At 43.6% G+C, this 21,142-nt stretch overlaps 1 protein-coding gene across 1 annotated transcript in view; it reads left to right on the top strand.

Moving 5' to 3' along the window:
- LOC150053734 (scavenger receptor cysteine-rich domain-containing protein DMBT1-like) overlaps positions 1-21,142 on the top strand; it is a 160,458-nt gene that overhangs the window by 106,447 nt on the left and 32,869 nt on the right. The window contains exons 19-31 of the mRNA XM_090345507.1: positions 888-962; positions 1,409-1,521; positions 1,563-1,836; positions 2,086-2,403; positions 2,759-2,788; positions 4,990-5,044; positions 5,309-5,499; positions 6,526-6,555; positions 10,140-10,457; positions 11,923-11,952; positions 12,389-12,535; positions 12,578-12,706; positions 17,979-18,296. Of these exons, the coding sequence (XP_090201633.1) occupies positions 888-962; positions 1,409-1,521; positions 1,563-1,836; positions 2,086-2,403; positions 2,759-2,788; positions 4,990-5,044; positions 5,309-5,499; positions 6,526-6,555; positions 10,140-10,457; positions 11,923-11,952; positions 12,389-12,535; positions 12,578-12,706; positions 17,979-18,296 (2,028 nt within the window). The remainder of the gene's footprint in view (positions 1-887; positions 963-1,408; positions 1,522-1,562; positions 1,837-2,085; positions 2,404-2,758; positions 2,789-4,989; positions 5,045-5,308; positions 5,500-6,525; positions 6,556-10,139; positions 10,458-11,922; positions 11,953-12,388; positions 12,536-12,577; positions 12,707-17,978; positions 18,297-21,142) is intronic.

The raw sequence follows: 21,142 nt of genomic DNA, 5'->3' as shown, positions 1-21,142 counted from the left end.
CTCTTTCTCATGTTTTGGTCCCCATTTCCCTCCCCTATAAACTATATGTTTTGAGACATACAAGAATCATTTTGGCATGGGATAAATAGGAAGGAATTTCCTCAAAAATCAGTATTTATATCTCACTATTAAGTAGCTAATTCTTGGGTACATCAGACCAGCAGCTTAGTTTGTGAATCTTTGAGTCAGTGAACATCAGCATGTGCTTGAGTGAACGCCCACACTGGTCAACAAGGCTGAACACCACAGTGACTGTGGAGGTTATCTTGCTTGGTAGGCTTATAAGAATTTATCGTATTGTTTCTGCTTACTTTATCCAATTTTTCTAAGAGGAATATGTACCATCTTTGCAACTCGAATAATACAATTGTCAACTCTACCAAGAGAGAAAGACTTGTCTTGTGGGCTTGCCAGGAGGTAGCCTCCTAGATTTGCAGACTAAAAAAGTGTCTACCTCATGCCAAACTCTTAAGTCCTAAAGGTTTGGTGAACGTTGGTAACTGTGCAAAGTTGTATGACCATTTCCATGACTGTGGCAAGGTTTCCTCATCCATTTCATAGTTGGCCCATTCTCTCTGTAGATTAGCTGTGTGAGTGTCTCCAATTTGTTCAGGTAAAGTCATAATAGTGACATGTGAAGGCACAAGGCCCCTCGTACAGCAAGTTACAGAGAGTCACTTAACCCGTGAGACAGAACTTGTTGCGTACATTAGTTTGTCAGCAAGCAATAATATCATGCTCTACCATAAATAAAGATCCTAAGAATATGAACTCACTAGTTTCAGAATTCAGGGGCATCATTTTTCCTTCTAAACCCTTAAGGTAGGTAGATAGCATCACCTCTCTCATGACAATTCCCTGATGACTGTATTTCATTTTACCATCAGAACCCCAAGAGAACCTGCATCCCACATCTTCTGTGATATCAGCTGCTGAACACTCACCTTCTACCACACCGCCAGGTAGGGCTGCATCTTTGTGTGTTATAACTTAGGAATGGTTAGTTCCTTTGACAACCTTGGCTGAATGAACATGGGTTATTAAAGACAGGCAGTGAACAAAGCAGACCTCTCGTGAGCCAAGTCGCGTAGGGCCTACGGCAGCGTGAAAAGCAGTGAACAGGAAGTGCAGGTGCTTTGGGTGCCCAGAGAGGGTCTCCTTCCAGAACCAACCTGTCAGGCAGGAAGAAACAAAGTCTAATCCAGGATCTGAAGTATGAGGATATGGGCAAATGAAAACAGACAAGTAGATCCCCTAAAGGATACATGGACAGAGTAGAATCTAGGGCCGATAGCCACACAGTCTTGGAAGAGAAAAGCGGTTCAAGTGGTCAGGAATGAATAATACTTAAGGACATTCAGCCTCAGGTAGGATCTTAGAGTTTTAGAAACGAATTCCCTTCATCTAGTGGTGCAGCTAAAGAAGAACAGAAAGCAGCTGTCACTGCCCCGGGCTGAGGCGATCCTGGTTGCAGAAGTGCCAGCAGATGCTGCAGGCCCTAGTTACACCAAAGAGGGCGTGGTCAGCTCCGTACCGTTTAGTTGCCTTTATCGCATCCGTAGTTGAAGAGTGTTTGGCCTAAGAGGGCCTCCGTGTCCTGCCTGGCAGTTCTAGCATTGTTGCCTGAGAGACAGATCCTTCAGCACCCAGTAGATGAGCTTACGTTCATCCATGCAATGCTGTCAGAGGCCCTAGGGAAAGAACTGCAGTGTGAGCGGCCTCACGCATCCTCACAGAAGAGAGCTGTACAGTATGTCGGCCTTACTGTCACCGTCAACATGGTCCAAAGGTCCCCAGCCCTGCATCAACGAGTGAGAAAAGAAGCCCAGCTGCTTAGTGGGAGGGCTTCAATGCCACCTTGCAAAGAGCAAAGTCAGGGAGGACACGTTTCCACTTCTCGAATCAGTTCATTATAGGCCAGTGTCTCAACATTGTCTGCGGACGAGGAAGACATCATAGGCTTCTTAGAGCAGACATGCTGGAGGAATGGCACGAGCTCTGTAATCAAGAGCAGTTCAAAGCCAGGCCGGCCGTCATCAGCAGACGCGACAAGCCCTCTCTCATCCGTCCCCCTGTTCTTCGCAGGAAGCCTGGCGCCTGTGCGGCTGGTGGGCTCCCATGTGCGCTGTGCAGGTCGTGTGGAGCTTTTTTACCAAGGAGCCTGGGGGACGGTGTGCGACGACCTCTGGGACCTTCCACAAGCCAACATCATCTGCAGGCAGCTGGGGTGTGGCTGGGCCATTTCTGCCCTTGGGGAAGCCCACTTTGGGGAGGGCTCTGGAAAGATTGTCCTGGACAACGTGCATTGCAAGGGACTTGAGGAGCACCTGGAGGAGTGTGCCCACATCGGCTTGTTCTCCCACAACTGTGATCACGGCGAAGACGCCAGTGTGATCTGTTCAGGTAAAGCCCTGCCCGCATCCCGGGCAGAGCTGGGTTCTGCTCCTCCGGTCCCACAGCCCTGCAAAGCCTGTCACTCTCTCAGCCGGGTACAATGGCTCACGCTTGTCATCCTAGCTACTCGGGAGGCTGAGATCTGAGGCTCATGGTTCAAAGCCAGCCCGGGCACTAAAGTCCATGAGACTCTTATCTCCAGTCACTAGGAAACCATAAGCGGCCCTGTGGCTCAAGGGGGAGGGTGGTAGCCTTGAGCTGAAGAGCTCAGGGACAGCACCGAGGCCCAGAGTTCAAGTCTCACCATCCCCCCCCCAAAAAAACCTGTTACTCACAGAGGCCGCTTTCATTTCTCACATTGCAGATGCGGACTATACAGTGGACATCCCCCAAGGTAGGGGGGCGACATGAATGGGCGTGGTTTATGGATGCCTCAGGCAGAACACTCTGCGTCTTGTTCTCCAAATGGAGTAGCTGAGCAAGGCCCAGCCTTGCTTGCTACCTCTCCACCATCACCACTGTGCCTGGAACAAACAGGAACCTGATCTTCAATTTTCTCAGACCTCTCCCTAGCATTTTTGTTGTGTCAGTTCTTCGGTTTGCGTAGACAGTGAGCGATGGCTGAGTAAGAGGAAGTTAAAAATGCGAAATTTTTAAGGGCGCTTCCAGTGCAATGGCAACTAGTCAGTGGAGTAGATCTATGAGCACATCACTTTAAGAAATGACAACTGATGTTGAGCCACACACGCTGAGAGTCTAAGTGGGGAAAATTAAATTGGGAAAACTGAAGTAAGATTTTACTCACTAGGGAGCGATCAGGGATAGATTCTGGCCAACAGATTGCCAGTCCTTTCTAACAAGATTGTGTCAATGCTAGAAGTCTCCAAAGACACAGGAACATCATACGTGTTCTTCCCACAATTCCACATTTGTAATACTGTATAGACTAGTTTGTACCCATACTAAATTCCAAAAGATACTCACAGAATGATCACTAGTAAATGTCTTTAGGAAAAACATGTGAATTATAAAAGTAGTAGCCAGAACAAAGAAAAATCTGAAATTCTAAACTGTTCTCTGCATTTAGAAAAACCTCAGTGTGGAGGAATTATCACCAACTCATCTGGCGCAATTAGGAACCCCCCAAAAAATGAAATGCATGACAACATAACCTGTGTGTGGGAAATCAAGGCAAATGAATCTGATCACATACTGCTGGCGTTTCCCCATCTTAAGTAAGTGTGAATTAAATTACTTACATATTTGGGACCAGGAGTTTGACTGAGTGATAGAGTGCTTGCCTAGCGCGCACTTTCAATTCTTCAGTACCACATACATAGGGGGAAAAAAGCCTAAAATGGTGCTGTGGCTCAAGTAGTAGAGCTCTAGCCTTGAGAAAGCCCAAGGACAGTGCTCAGGCCCTGAGTTCAAGTCCCAGGACTGGCAAAAATATTATTTACATAAGCAGTATGGTTTAAAACTCTAACCCACTGGTTGATTCTTATAAGCAAAGCAATCCTTAATGCATGCCCAACTTTTTATTCAGAAATAACTATGCACACATAGGCAATTGAAAGAGCTATATAGAGTGCTGGTTGCCCTCACTGAACTTCCCCCATGGTGGCATGCCAATAGCTGGAAAATAATATCAAATCCAGGATGGTGACATTGGTATGGTGCTAATAGCTACACTACAGAGTTTATGCAATTTCCTCCAATAATCCTATGGTCTTATTTATATGTGAGTGTGTATGAATGTATACCATTTGTAGATGTACACGAACACTGCCACAGTCCAGACACAACTCTTCCATTAACACCCAGACACAAAGCGCCGCTCTGTGTCTCCTGAAGATAGTCTGTACTCACTTTCCTTTCTCAGGGATAAAGGCCTGAGGATATCATTGTGCTATTGGGTATACACTTAGCTGTTTCCCAAAGTCATGACCATTCCACATGACCATTCCAGCAACGTGGAGAGCCAGTTTCTCCACATCCTACCTAGCATCTAATATTACCTTTTTTGTGTTAGCTATTGATACACTAATCCTGTACATTTTGTTAAACTTCCACATAGGAATCATTACCTGTCTCTGTGTGACAGTTGTTGAATATAAATGATGCTTGTAGTTTTATTTCTGCACATTCGTTGGTCATAAATAGAAGTACAATTCATTTTTATATCTCCATGACATTTTAATTAAAAAGAAACTCACCTTATAGGCTTTGGATGGGACTGTGTGTGTGTGTGCATGCACGAGAGACAGAGAGAGAGACAGAGAGAGAGACAGAGAGAGAGAGAGAGAGAGAGAGAGAGAGAGAGAGAGAGAGAGAGAGAGAGAGAGAGAGAGAGAGAGAGAGAGAGAGAGAGAGAGAGAGAGAGAGAGAGAGAGAGAGAGAGACCCTAGGGAAGACCCACCTTACTTTTCACTCTTCCATCTTGCTTAATTAAAAGAGCACTGTGGCTCCTGAACACAGCGGAGCCCGCTGCCCTCTGAGGGGCTGGCTGCCGAGCACCTCCATGATTTGTTCGAATCCTGGAGTGAGCTCACACTGCCAGGTCCAGACTCATCAGCTTGTCCTGCATTATTCCAGTCACTCACTACCACCTCCTAGAACAACAGCAGCCACAACAACCACCTATGGAAAAGTACCTTGATTAGTCTGGTCTTGTCACGAGCTGTGGTGCCCTGAGGCCTCCACTGCCCCTGGGATCCAGGCGGCAAACCTCTTCCTGCACCTTCCTCTTGGCTGTCTCAGTCCAGATTGCACTGTAGGTCAGTAGGTCTCAGAGAGGAAAGGAAAAAGGTACAGGATCCTCCTGGTCTCTCTCCCTCTCTCCAGCACCCTCATAGTCTGGAAATATATCCATTCTCAGCACATCTCCTTGCCTGGTGGGTGTTTGCTTTTCCAGCCTTGACTGCACCAATGAATACTTTGAAATCCTGGATGGCCCCCCCTCCTCCACGAAGTCCCTGGGGAGGATCTGCTCTGGCTACTACCTCACCTTCTCATCCTCCGCCAACTCAATGACCCTTGTGTACTTCCGAAGCTTCAACAACATAGGGAAAGTTTTCATGGCTTACTATTATTCTTCAGCCAAAGGTAAGAGGGTGGCAAGGAGTCTCAGTTGTGCAATGTTCCCTGACTATCCTCATGTGACCTTAAACAAATGACTTGACCTTTCCTGGCCTTGAGTTCCTCCTTATATAATGGGGAAAGTAGGTGCACCTTACTTCTAGGCGTGTTGTCATGATTTCATTCAATGATGCAAGGAATCACATAGCAGAGGCATGGTATACTCTTGTGCTAGCAATTGGCAGCTTTATCATGGGCTTTTTAGTTTTATATAAACACCTCATTGTAATCAGCTTGCCAGATTTTTATATTGAACCCAGTCCAGGGTGGTATTTAGAGTGTGTACAAGGAGAATGTGTGCTCCCAGTTGAGAGAATCCTGAACAAAGCAGAGTTCTAGAAATGCAGATGGTACAGCCAGAGGATATGTAGAATGCACTAAACCGAAGAAAGCCAGTGGAACAAGATACATCAGCATTTGCTAAGTTAGCATACAAATGCATCTTAGCAAAAGACATCAGAAGGAAAGAGGGGCAGTAATATAGATTACAAGAACTAAGAAAAACCTCAGGAGAAACCAGTGCTGGCTATCAATTCATGGCCTGGTAGGCTGTGGTAGAGAAATGGGGCAGGCACCTGAGGTCAAGGACAGTATTAACTAAGAACAGTACGTTACATTATCCAAATACTCAAAATAACACATGATGTGCATTGAATGTCTGCTATATGCCAGGCAGAAGTTCAAAGTTCCCTGAATATGTTATCCGGATGCAGACCAATGGTTTTTCCCCTTTACCAGATGGAAAAGCTGAAGCTTAAGAGCTTCAATATTTATTGGAAGCCCTATACTTCTAACCAACAAGATGGAAAGACAGAGTTCATAGAATTACTGCTGTCTTTCATTTATTCAAAATGATCTCTAGTGTGTTTGGTAAACACCAAGGTAATTCACTGAGCAAGATGGGGATACAGAGATGACTCTGAATCACAAAGTGGATTTGGAAAATCACTGTAATTGTTACCAGCCGCTGATATGATTTCCTCGTATTTGCAGGGATGGTGTTCTCTACTCCAAGTCTGACTGGTGAGTCAATTTTCATGTTGTTGCTCAATTCTCCTTCACCTGTCCCCATTCCTGGTGTGTTTACTCTTTCTCCCCATACCAACTACTATATCTGAGAGACTATTGGCATGGTCTTTGCACAAGTACAATGCACTTACATTGGAACCAATATGCCTACCAATAACCAGGTTTCTGTTTGTTAATGACTGTCTATTTGAATTTATAATTCCTTGTTTTTTTAATTTTTAAATATTTTATTGCGATTAATAGAAGGGTTAATTATATTCACCAGATAGAAGGTGATAACTTCACAAACATTGACACCCTTTCTCATGACATGGTCCCCTTTCCCCTCCCACCCTCCACTCCCCCCCCCGCTTATCTTGATTTCCCCCCTTCCCTATCCAATTTCAAATAACCTATAATTCCTTGTTTTATCAAAGACAATGAAATATGTCTAATCATTTATTCCACATCTTGGGAGAATAAGAAAGCAGAAGTAAGCATAAACACACCTTTTTTTCTGCTGAAAGATTGTGAATGTTTGAATTTTCACAGATGAGGAAATTTAGATCATCTTGTATTTTTAGTGACTGGTCAGAAAAGTGGAACAGCACTTCCATTGGCCCACACATTCCTAAGAAACAAGACTCACATGCTAATCCTTGATTGTGGATGTTACTTACCACACAGATGAGGGGGAGAAAGAATCAGCTAACATCTGGAAATTGAGTGAAAATGCATCTCAGAAAACTAACATTCAACTTGCCCCGACCCTCACTTCTTCCTCATTTTACTTTTCAGTATTTTTAAAATCTACCCCTGGTTGTACAAAAGGATTGCACTATTTACTATTTGTCAACATGTCCATTATGAATACAGAGCATCTTGATCAGGGCTGTCCCTTCCATCATTGTCCTCGTCCTTCCTCTCATCCCTTCCCCAAGCAGTCATATTGTTTCCCACCTCCTTTTTCACATGTACACATTGAGTACTATGACTGTATCCATCCATTCATACACCCATTTCCCACTGAGAGCAACAATTTTCTGATACTCATATTTTGAAACTTAATTATTCAAAAGGTTGACACTGGAGTTTCATACTTGCATATAGAGTAATGTATATGCCTTGGTCATGTATGCATAGGTATATTTTCTGAGAGGTTGTATTTTGGGGCTGTGATTCACATAAGAGAGAGAATATACACCTTTTGTCTTTCTGGGCCTAGCTTGCTTTAACCCAGTATGATTTGTTTTTCAAATCCATCCATTTCCTGAAAATGACACAATTGTTTTCTTCCTGTTAGCTGAATAAAATTTCATTATGTATAAATAGATATATTACACATATTATATATTATATCATATATTAGTGTGATATCATTAATTGTAGTATTTATCATCATATATGATATCATACTATATATAAAATATATGATGTGAATTAAACAATAATATATAACATATAATATATAATGACATTATACATATATAATATATGTCACATTTTATGAATCCATTCATCCATTGTAGGGCATCTGGGCGGTCTCCATCATTTTGCTATTGGGAATAGTGCTGCAATGAACATGGACATGGCTTTATTGTATCCTGTCGTTCAATCTTTTGGAGGTGTTCAGGAGTGGTATGGCTAGATCACAGAGTAGTTCTCTGCTTGGTTAACTGAGGAATCATCATACTGATTTCCATAGTGGTTGCACTAATTTGCATCCCCACCAGCAGTATAATAGGGTTCCTTCTTCTGTGAATCCTCACCAGTGTCTGTTACTGTTTAGATTCCTGATGATGGTCATTTTGACTGGAGTGAAGTGGAATCTCAATGATGTTTTCATTTCCATTTTCTTCAGGCCAGTGATATTCAATGTTTCTTCATCTATTTATTGGCCATTTGATCTTTCTCTGACAAGCATCTATTTTACTTTTTTTCCCACTTGTTGTCTGTGTTACTGATTTGGGGGGGGGTGGATTTGAGCTTTTTTATGCCAGTCCTAGGGCTTGAACTCGGGGCATGGGCACTGTCCTTGGGCTTTCTTAAGGCTAGCACTCTACCACTTGAGCCACAGTGCCACTTCAGGCTTTTTCTGTGTATATGGTACCAGGGAATCAAATCTAGGGCTTCATGCATGCTAAGCAAGCACTCTACCACTAGGCCACACTCAGCCCTGGGATTTCAGCTTTTTAAGCTCCTTGCATAATATACTTATTAGATCCTTGTCAAATGTTTTATTGGCAGAGATATTTTCCCATACTACCTGAGTCCTTTTTAGCCTAGTGACAATTTCCTTCAGTATGCAGATGCAATCCCATTTGTTGATTCTCTTATTTCTGAGTCACTGAAATTCTGTTCAGGAAGTTCTTGGCTCTGCCAATAAGCTGTAGTGCTTCCTTTGCTTCTTCCTGTGGTAATTTCAGGGATTTTAGGTCTTACCTTAAGGTCTTTGAATTGACATTGGGACAGGGTGAAAGATGGCACAAGTTTAGCTTCAGTCTTCTGCATGCGGAGATCTAGATCTCCATACTATCCATTATCCAGTGTATATTGGGGGCTCCTTTGTCAAACATCAGTTGGCTGTACATGTATGAGTTCATTTCTGGTTCTTCTAATCTGCCCCTATGGTCTTTGGATCTGTTTCCATGATGGCAATAAGCTGGAGTTTTTGGTTTTGTTATTACAGCTCTATAGTATAACTTGAAATCTATTATAACACCACCAATGTTGCTTTTTGTTTTATTTGTTGTGCCTAGAATTGCATTGGCTATTTGAGGAGTTTTCTTTCCATAGCAATGTTAAAATTGTTTTTTTCTGTCTCCATAAGGAATGACATTGGGATAGTGCATTAAATTTGTAAGCTTCCTTTGGCAGTATGGACATGTCCTCCTTTCTTATACAAGATTTTTTTTTCTCCACAGCCATTCCAACAACAATGTCCAGCCCCGTAACAATAAAACCAAGTAAGCCCAGAAATGCACCCATCCATGTATCAAATGTCCCTTCCTCGTGGCACTGTAGTTGTACCTACTGCATATGTAGAAAACTTCACAGTTCTTTTTGAATCCACCCACGCTTTAATGGCCATTCAAACTTTAAGGACCTTCTGTCTGTGGCATCCTTAAGAGGATAAACTGACAAAGAAAAACAGGACTTCTGGTCTCCAAGGGCGGAAGTATAGATTTGCCAGTTACCAGGTGTGGGAATTGGAGTGGATCACTTCGCTCCTCCAACTTTCAGGTCCCTCATGGATAAGATTGGCACAACAGTCCTCTGCTGTTTATCCCACTGGGTTATCAATGTATGCACACAGATACGCTTTACAAAAATCACAAAGCATTGCAAATTACATTTTCTCTGCATTTAGTTGAAACAGATGGGCCAAATACCTCTTACAAAGTAGTTGGTGAATAGGCTATCCATTATTGGCAATGCTAATGAATTAGCAGATTCCAGCTAGAAGTTAACTAACTTCCAGTGATTAAGAGTACTGGGTTCTCTCTCTTGAATAGTAGTATAGGAGGATATGGCCCAGCCAGCTCCTGGAAGAGTGCCGTGCTCCCAAATGATCAAAGTCACCAGGTCTCTGTCTGCAGGGGATTGGCCAGAGCTGCAGCTGGTGGGCAGCTCCAGTCGGTGCTCAGGTCGTGTGGAGGTCCTCCACCAGGGGGCCTGGGGCACTGTGTGCGATGACCTGTGGGACCTGAATGAAGCTGAGGTGGTGTGCCGCCAGCTGGGCTGTGGTCGGGCCCTGTCTGCTCTTGGGAAGGCCTACTTCGGTGAAGGCTCTGGAGACATCTTCCTGGATAACCTTCAGTGTGCTGGAGTGGAGCGCTTCCTGGGCCAGTGTGCCCACTCAGGCTGGATGGAACACAACTGTGGTCACCACGAGGATGCCGGAGTCATCTGCTCAGGTACCCTCTCCTCTCTTTGAGCGTCATTACTAGTGCTGGAATGGCCAAGACCACCTGCTTGCATCCTGAATCAAGCCAGGGACAAGGACAGAATCCTCAGACATGTAACACTTGAGTTTTACCATACTTCTTCCAGCTTGGTTAAACAGTTTTAACTACAGCCTCCTGGATAAAACCTCTGGTTTTCTTATATTGGTAGCAAGAATTACTAAAGCTATTCATGCTTTAATGAAGCATGCAGAGGACATGGTTGATTAGTTGTTCAGCAGCTAATAATAAAGATACTCATTGATGGAGGAAGGGAATGTAGTAAAGTCTGAGGCAAGCTCACAGTTGGTGTGAACATTCCAACTGTATCTGAGTTGCACTTGCCTTCTCAGAGTCTCCATATTATCCTTCATACAGTTGGGAGACGAGGTGGTGCTTTGCAAGATTGCTGACAGCAGTAAATATGTCTTTTTCAAAGGACTCATATAGTACCTAACAGTGAGGATGCATATTTGATCATTCTTACTACTATTTTCCTCACTCAATCATAATGTAAGGAAATCTGTCAACTAAAATGAATTATTTTAATTGCCTTGTGACAGTATCTTTATAATACTTATTGGCAAACAGCTGTCAATAAGTTGATGACCTCTTGGAAATTTATTCTAACACTCATAATAAGATACCTTTTGGTAAATTAACAATCACAATCTCTGACATGGCTTTCAGTGGCGTTCACCACATAGGACTGTCCATGTGAGCAGAAACTCTGTGGTATTCCCAGGCCTACTAATTTAAAACATTTTTAACAAACTATTATCTTTGTCAGGCATGGAGGTTCATGTTTTGGAAAGCTGAAACTGGAGGATCAGGCATTTAAAGGCATCCCAGACTACCTAGTAAAAACTTGTCTCAAAAAATATGCAAATAGGAAGATACTCATAGGAAAGGAACACAATGGGACAATACCTATGTGTATCTGATCATATGAAATAGTATTTTATCAAAATGGACTCCAGGAAATAGAAACAAATAATATATATGCACATATCTATTTGTATATGTACACACACACGCAAACACATGTGGTCTCATATTGTGTGTGACACCTATAACCTAGGCTCAAATTCATCAGCCTATGTTGTTTCCAAGTTTCAGCATTGCAGAAGATAGTTGTCTGATTTGAGATACCCCTGAAGACCCCCAGACTGAAACTTATTCACTACAAAATGAAAATTTAAGTCAGATGTACACTTTCATCTGCCATTTTCTTACCACATAGTGGTAAGCCAACAACCACAGAGAAGCTTACTTTTGTATCTATAGCTAATTCTGATGTGCCTTGTTACTTCAAAGGAATAATGCCTCCCATACTGGATTAATAAACATGTATAAGGATATAAATAAATGTCATCTGTAAGTATTAAACTCATGGATTCCGTGAAATGCTGACATATTGACTTTTTCCCATTGACAGATGATAAAGAATCTCAGATGAATACTCATGGTGAGTTACAGCCTTGCACTGGTGGAAATCAACTATCAGCAGTACTTGACTTTGTCTGGGAGCTGTTTTATTCTTATACTTCTGAGTTCACTCCCTGTCCAAAGTACAGAAATGTTTACACTGCTGAGATGCTGTTACAATGTCTTACTAGAATGACTTTTAATTTTTCATATGTAATCCTGACATTACATGCCTAGGATAATGCATCACACCAATGTGTATATTTTTACTAGAAAAGATGGGCTCCTTGGTATGTAGCTGTTTCCTAACACTGGAAACAATGGATATGTACTTTTGAAATGAAATTAAATGTTCTGCAGCTCCCACAAGCTGCAGCTCAGAAGCCCATAAGAAAAGTGAGTCAACCTCTGAGCCTGGCCTGCTGGGCCCCAGACTGGTCTTTGTGAGTGCTCACATGCCACTTCTTTGTCTGCAGGTGACTGGCCAGAGCTGCGGCTGGTGGATGGCCCTGGCCGGTGCTCAGGTCGTGTAGAAGTCCTTCACCGTGGGGTCTGGGGCACCGTGTGTGATGACCTCTGGGACCTAAATGAAGCTGAGGTTGTGTGCCGCCAGCTGGGCTGTGGTAGGGCTATTTCTGGTCCTGGTGAGGCCTACTTTGGCCCAGGTTCTGGGGACATCTTCCTGGACAACTTCCAGTGTTCCGGGATAGAGCAGTACCTGGGCCAGTGTGTGCACTCAGGCTGGTCGGAGCACAACTGTGGCCACCATGAGGATGCCAGTGTCATCTGCTCAGGTATTTGCAATTCTCTTAGACAAAAATCCCCAATCCCCGATGTAGCCCTGAGTTCAACCCTAATTCCAATAAAATAAAAGAATAATCAGGCACTGGTGATGGACGCCTGTAACCCTACCAACTCAGGATGCTGAGAACTGAGGATTGCGGTTCAAAGCCACCCTGGGCACCAAAATCCAGTTAGCCACCAGAAAACTCGAAGTGGTGCTGTGGCCCAAGGGGTAAAGCTCTAGCCTTGAGCTGAAAAGCTCAGGGACAACACCCAAGCCCAGAGTTCAAGACCACAACCAATAAATAAATAAATAAAAATAAAAGAATAGATAGGACGGATAATAAAATAAAAAGAATAGAATGAATGGAATGTTAGATGTTATCACTGAAGATATTTTGAAATCATTTTTCGTGAGTAGAATCTTCTTTCCCTCCCTCCCTCCCTCCCTCCCTCCCTCCCTCCCCCCTCCCTCCCTCCCTTCCTTCCTTTCTTCTTCCTACCGTTTAATTCATCCGCTCCTCATCCTTCACTCATTCACAAGGCATACCCTTGGGGCCAGGCCCTGGATGCAGACATATGCCCTGTCATCTTGATGCAGTAGGAACCAGTACCACCTGAGACACCACAAATGAGATTTCAGAGCTTCGCCTTAGACACTAGGACTAAATTGTTTGGAAAGGGGCTCGAGAAGTTTCCGCTTAACAAATCATTCAGAGACTTTGTGTGGAGTAGCCACGAGACAGCTCCTTTCGTCATCCTGTTAGGGAAGGGCTGCAAGGGACGGAAGTTCTAGTAATCTAACTCCCATACTCAGTAAGGCAAGAGTCTGTCCTTTTTATACCCCACCCCACGCACCTTATCATCGAGTATCTTCTCTTCTACCTTTTGGCCTTATTAAGGACAGTAACCTGTTGTCTTTCTTTGTGTATACAGCTATGGAAGACTCACTGCCATCCACACCTCCAGGTATCTCCCTATTTTTTTTCTAGGAAGCTTTCCAATAATAATAACAGTAAGAATAATGATAGCAGCAAATGTTTATAAATACTAAGAGCTAAGTACTGTTCTGAGCACTTCGTGTTCTGAGCTATTCTTCAACTTATAATTTAGTCATGTCTAAATAAACCCACTGGCAAGCTTAAAAGTATCATAAGTCAAAAATGTATTTCCTATGCCTACTACCCTACTGAAGTTCATTGTTTGGTACACTGACAAGGTTTTGCTGCTTCACATAATCTTCTGGATGGATGGGAGCTGTATCTCACTGTCAGATAATCAAAGGAAGGCTCATTCCTAGTTTTCTCATTGTGTGGAAATTGGGTGGATTATAGAGAAATGTGGAAAACAATGTCTTGTGATCAGTGGCTATCCAAATCCATTTGTGGCCATTTAGACAGATGCAGTGTTTAATGGGTCAGGAATTTGGGTGAGAGTCTTCTACACCAGTCATGAGCAGAGCTCATACTTGGTTGCTTCATGGGGACAGCTGAGAGGATGGGCTCACACCTGGGCTGTCCCCCTTTTCTGGTGGCCTCAGGATCCCTTTATGTAGCTCCTTCAACAGGGCAGCAGACTTCAGTCCAATAAGGCAGTGTAGGGCTATCCTAGCAAGCCAGAATGGCTCAAAGACAGGAATTAAAACCCACCTGTCCTTTGAAGCACAGCACTGCATCTGCTGTCTTGTTCAAACCAGTCACAGAGCCCAGTTATTCTTAAATGAGTAAGCTTAGACTCTATCTGGTAACAGGAAGCATACCCAGGAATTTGTGGCCTGCTTTCATCTGCCTGAGCTGTACATGTGTACATTTATTTTTGCTAATGTGAAAGGATTCAGTTTTGCTGTTACCTTATTTTAACCCTTATAAATCCCCAAACCTGCTAGTTTCCATCTGAACATAATGGGTTAAAAGAAGCATGACCTACACAGGGAAAAAAGATGGACAAGCTCTTAGGGAAAGTCCCGGTTATAACTTCCCACAATGGTGCATGGCTTTCTCTTTGTCTCTGACTCATCAATCTGTAGGGTTGTTGTAGAACCTCTTGCTTCCCACACCTCCTGAACTCTGAATGCATTCCCTGTCTTCTTTGTCCATCCTTCACAATCTTTATGTAGATCTACTCTTTGTTTCTCCCAGCAAGCTTAACCACTGGCCATGAACCATCATTCCTATAGTCATACAAATGACCAACTAATGTTCTTTTTTCCATGTTGTTTCAGGAAAAGGCAGTTCTTGTGGAGGAGTCATTTCTAGTCTTTCTGGGTTATTTTCTAGTCCACGGTATCCAGAAAACTACCCAACAGACATCCAGTGTGTTTGGGAAATCCATGTGAACAAAAAATTTCATATAGAACTCACGATTCCAAGTTTGAAGTAAGAAAGCAATTTTTAGAAGGTTTTATCTAAATAAGTTACTCATTTTCAAAATTATTATAAAGGTTCATTTTCTAGTGGGAAACATTTAAAGGTCAAAATAGAAGAATTTAGAATTTCATAGTCTGGGTTGACAACCAGCCTATTTGATAGCTTTTCTTTTGGCTATTTTCCCTAAAACATCACAGAAGTACTCAACACATTTGTCTCTGTGGTACACTGAGTCTTAATATCTGTCCTCTTACACTTTAGTTTTTTTTCTAATCTAAGTTTTAAATGACTAATAAGAGACTTCCCTATATTAGACATTAGACAACTTCCCACATTAGACAACTATTCCAGCCTTGCGTTTTGCATGTTCTAAATATTCCACAAAGTGAAAAGGGACAGAAGAGTCATAGGCTTCATCTCTGAAAAGAAGAGAATAGCGATACCAAAGGTACTGCCATGTCTTTACTTTCATTTTTTGTATACAATATGTTCAAACTCTGAGTACATGCTTTTATGCTAGGTCTTATTATTAATGTCATAGATGTGCTTGCCATCCCCCTTGGAGATGAGGGGGAAGAGACTCTGAGAAAGAAACGTAGATGATGAAAGAAAGAAAGAAAGAAAGAAAGAAAGAAAGAAAGAAAGAAAGAAAGAAAGAAACTTAGATGCTCCAGGATAGCCCACACTGGTCTGTCCAATGTCTGTTCATCAATATGAGAATTTGAGTCTTCATTAGTAAAGCTGATTATCTCTTCTTATCTAAGACTTGTTTTAAAAATCAACTTCATTATGATATTTTTGCACATATAATTCTATGAGTAAATTTACAAAAATCCCTTCTTGTTGTACATGACACACATCATGTTACAGCAGACCAAGACAGTGGGATTCCATGCTAAACTGGCCTTGGCTGGGCACCAAATTATTTTTCTGTTATGACTAACCCCACGCCATGGGGCTAGCCCCAGGTGGGCAAGCAAGCAAGCAAACCAAGCTCCTAAACCATAATGCCTTTGTTAACTAAACCTTGGGCACATTGTGATTGGCCAAAAACATTAATGATTTCAAACTTTCTGTCTCGCAGTTGTTACCATCATCTTCACTCAAGCAAAGATGAAGCACCCTCTGAAAAAGTTAATTAAAATTTCTGTATTAGTATGCAATTTAAACTGTAATCCAAATACTCAGGTTCAATGATTACCAATCTGTAACCTGCCACTAACCACACCCCTGCTTTCTTTCCTCCCAGTCTGGAAGACATCCTTGGATGTCCTTATGACTCAGTAGAGATCTTTGATGGCCCCAGGATTGCCTCGCTCTCCATGGGGAAGTTCTGTACGCCGGCAGCTGTTATGTTTTTCTCCTCTTCAAATATCATGACAGTGGTATTCCGAAGTGATTACATGATAACCAACACTGGCTTTTATGCTCTGTTTAACGCGATTCCACTGGGAGAAGGGGCGACAGGTATGAAGCATCAAATATAGAAGATAGTTAACAAGGGAGATTCCCCCATATGCAGAGGCCAGAGATTCCGGTTTAAAAGATCCCCACACAAAGCTCTATCAGCCCTGATTCAAAGCTGCTAGATTTTCTCACTGGTGGAACCATGTGACAAGTTGCAATAAGGTAATAATCATCAGCTTCTGTCTACAGTCTTGAGAGCTATCTGCTCTAGCAGGCATCTTGAGAGCTGTCCAGAGTGCTGAAATGGAGTGGCCCAACACTCAGGAGACTCTGCTGCCCTCCACTTGTGGCCCATTTCACACTCTTCATAGACTGGCTCTTAGACCTATCCAAGACCCATCCAAATGAGAGTTTTCTTGACTATAGACAGTCATTGTAAAGCCAGGCTCAGTTTTCACCTGGTAAGCACATTGCTGGCAAATTATGGGACTTCTAGTCTTGACCTTAGATGAAGTTTGAGTGATTTTGTTTCTAATTAAGGTTCCCCTTTATATGACACTCAGAGGGATGTCTGAGATCCTATCTTGGGGAAGCTATGTCAGCTCCAAGTTTACAAATCTAGACATTCATTGGCTCAAGCCAGGCTCCAGGGAGTGTAAGAACACAAAGCAAGCAGTATAATCCCATGCCATGCACTTTCTGGTGTGGATGTGGATACGAGGACAAAGACGAAGGCTAAGAAACAGCTGAGGTTATTTACTATTCGGGACATCCTGTATCCCGGGTATGCAGGATGACATGTGGAGCTCCCTGGGGAAAGGGCTACAGTGGAGCTGGTGGGAAAGGAGGGGCTCCCTGGGGAGGAGCCATGTGAGAAATTCCAAGGACATTTCAGAAACAACATATAAAGGTCTTCATGGGGAAAGAGCTGGACATGTTGGAACAACAGAAAGGAGGCTCCAGTAGCAGAGCCTGCAGGCATGCAAAGGGGATCCTATCCCTGAGTATCTCCAGAAGATAGTATGTAATTTTAACTGCCCATGGCCCTTTGACTCAGGGAGAGGCATTTTCATTGGGTTGCATGAAATCATAGTTAGGTCTGTGGTCTGAGGCCCTGCAGGGATTAAGTCTACACATATATCAGACTCATCCAAAAGAAGTGGCTGGGAATCTATTTCCCTAATAACCACAAGATTGGCAGTAACCACGACATGCTGGTTGCTGGGCTGTGCTTATTCTCATGCTCACTGGCGGATGCTAGAGTTCCCATTTTATAGATGAGGAACACTGAGGAGTGGGGGACAAAATAAGTTGTCAAATATTACATAACCAGGGAACAGTAATCCTGGGATTCAAGCCCACTCTCTCTCTCTCTCTTTCTCTAGCATGCTTGAGCCTAAAATGGAACCATTTTAAAGGTTTCCCTTGTGTTTGTCTTAGACCCAGCATGGGAGATGTTACTTTCTACACAGAACTTCTCAAAGTCACATACCAATTCCTTCTCTGTTAGGAAGTGAACCAGCACTGCGGCTGGCAGGCGGCCATAGCCAGTGCTCAGGTCGTGTGGAGATCCTCCATCAGGGGACGTGGGGCACGGTGTGTGATGACCTCTGGGACCTGAACGAAGCTGCAGTTGTGTGCAGACAGCTCGGCTGTGGACACGCCATTGCTGCTCCGGGAAGAGCCTCCTTTGGCCCAGGCTCTGGACCCATCTTCCTGGACAACATTCAGTGTTCCGGAAGTGAGAGCCACCTTGGGCAGTGCCCCAGCTCTAGCTGGTCAGACCACAACTGCGGCCACCATGAGGATGCTGGCGTTATCTGCTCAGGTATCCCCTCCTCTCCTACCCTCCTCCCATCCTTCGGCGAAGCATCTTAGAGATGGATGGAGGTCATGCACTAAGCAGGGCCAGGGAGTCTAAAGTCAGTTGCTAACAGATGAATGTCCATTTAGTCAAGTAGCCACAGGACATTGAAAGCCTGGCTGGCTGCTCACATACAAACATACCAGGGTCACTTGTTCATCAGCTTCCTGCAGGGGAAAGTCATGTCCCTGTGCTTGCTTATAAAACCCCAAGCCTGACTGCTTAAGAGCTTCTCATGCCAGAAAGCCACCATTTCTTTGTCTTCATTTGTTAGAGTCTCTGAATTTACTTCTTTTTCCTGCCTGTAGATGCTGGGAACTGGGAGATACCCCCACGTAAGTGTGACATTGAATTTCCATTTCTGCAAAGTTAAAGAGAAATACGACCTGTGTTCTCACCTAATCACCAGGGGCCATGGCCAGGCCTGCACACGAGAATCACTCAGGGAATTTTGAAGTCCTCAGGGCCAGGGATGCTCCTCACAAGTCACGTGAGAATCTTTGCTAGTCAATCATGATATTTTAAGCTCCCTCTGAGATTCCCAGCATGCTGGCAAAGGTAAGCACATCAGCTCAGCCACAGGTTGAGAATCACCTTTCCCAAGTAGAATTAGGCAATCGTTTCACATTTTCGTTTTTCACTGGAATCTACAAATTATATATTAGCCCAGAGGGGAGAGGAAGTACACAGGACCTTGTCTCTGGATTTACCAAGCAGCCAAGCATCCTTCGAATTCCTCTAGCTCTCCTCTTCCTCCAGTGAAGAATTGCTTCTAGCTTGATCAAAGGCAGAGGAGGGAGGCTTGGCTTTCAGTTCATGAAGTAACGGTGTGCCCAAGTCTTCCTGGCATTCAGAAAGACTTTGGAAATCACTTTTCATTTCTCTCTGTTGTAATAGCCACACTCCCCCCCCAACACACACACCTCTTTTGGTCATGGGGCTTGAACTCAGGGCCTGGTGCCATCCCCGAGCTCTATTTTTGCTCAAAGCTACCACTCTACCATATTGAGGCACAGCTGCACTTCTGGTTTTGAGTGGTAAATTGGAGATAAGCGTCTTATGGGGACTTTTCTGTCCAGGCTGCTTTGAACTTTGCTCCTCAGATCTCAACCTCCTGAGGAGCTAGGATTACAAGTGTGAGCCACTGATACCCAGCTATAATATCCCTTTATCAGAGTCATAGCTGCATGGCTAGCTGAAGAAGGTCATGGGATAAGACGAGGTATGGGGAAATGGAGCCATTTGTGACGGTCTCTCTCTCTAACCACTAGTCAGTAATCCCACTTATTGGCAGAAGATGACATGTCCACTTAGGTACACACAGAAGATTTAAAAAAATAAGACTCTTACAGTTTAGTTATCCCAGGGAAGTACTGAATATTAAGCACTTTAACAGAAGAAAAATTGCTCCTTAAAGGAAATTGGCAAGGATGGGCAAGTGAAGAGTGTCTAACTCCTTCGTGGCTCTGCTTCTGGCCAAGGAACAGACAATGGGATTAGGGCAAATCTAAAGCCATCTGGCTGTCTGCTTCAAATTCCTTCCCCATTAAGCCTTTTGTATAAAATCCAAGCTAGTTCCAGTATTGCCATGAACAAGTTTTCAAAACTACCTTGCCTTGGGCCGGCCATGTGGTTGATATTGAGGATATAAATTAGTGAATGTTGAAGTATGTTCTACATAGAAATCAGAGCCAACAGGACCCGTGGAAGGACAAGGAAGGGACATGAATACCCACTGGGGTCTCCCCATTGATGCCTGTCTTTCTCGGGGAGAAATCTTGGCCAACCTACCCCTCCCCATCTTGGCCCATAAGCTTTCCAGTTTCTTATCTTCTGGATTTTGACACTTGAAACATTTCTCTTTTTTGCCAGTCATGTGCCTTAAACTCAGGGCCTGAACACTGTCGTTAAGCTTTCTCAAGGCTAGAGCTCTACCACTTGAGCCACAGCACCACTTCCGGCTTTTTTTTTTCTATGTATGTGGTACTGAGGAATCCAACTCAGGTCTTCGTGCATGCTAGGCAAGCTCTCTACCACTAGGCCAAACTCTCAGCCCCAATACTTGAAACATTTCTAAAGACACAGTGGCATTTTCAAGAGCCCGTGATGTCACTGTGGGTAATTCCTGGGTGACTGGCCGCTCGGTCTTAGGACAGCTCTTGGCGTGGTAGGAGAAAACATGTGAGAAAAAAGAAATGACGTAGCTGTACACTTTGTGATATGGCAAGGTGGGGTGGGTGGTATCTGCTAAAAGGAAGGGAGAGTCTCCATCCCAGACCTGGAAGAAAGGAGAAAGGTGTGGGTCCACACCATTTAGCCAAACTCCAGAGTAGTAAGGTGCTCGCCCAGCACAATGCAGAAGGATCTCATGATGCTAACCTGCCAACTGATTTTTTTTTTGTTTTGATTTTTGCAGCTACTGTTTCTCAAGATCCTGTGCCACAAGGTAACTCTTCCTTGAAAGATCGGCCTTGTAAAGTGTTGTGCAGAATGATTCTGATAATTCACAGAAGCTGTGTGGACTTCCACCCATCCTGTCTGCCGTGAGGAGAGGGCATTATTGGGGTAGAATGCTCACCAGTGGGTGGTTTGCCTGCATCTGAGCTCAGCTGGCTTTTATGACAGTAACCTAAAGGGAGTATTAAAGAAGCACAGCCTAGATACCCACACATGCCACATACATATGTTTATTAATCTGATTTCCAGTGGTACCCACAATCAATCTTAGAGTCTTGCCTGCTGGTGGTATGTATCTCACCTTCCCCCCTGCTGCTTAAAAGTATAATCACGAAGCCACAGTGAGCCCCAAA

This window comes from Megascapheus bottae, chromosome 15 (assembly GCF_031878675.1).
Source record: "Megascapheus bottae isolate mThoBot1 chromosome 15, mThoBot2.hap1, whole genome shotgun sequence".
Classification (NCBI taxonomy): domain Eukaryota; kingdom Metazoa; phylum Chordata; class Mammalia; order Rodentia; family Geomyidae; genus Megascapheus; species Megascapheus bottae.
The sequence above is the reverse complement of the archived record's forward strand: the minus strand, read 5'-3'. Positions and strand labels throughout refer to the sequence as shown.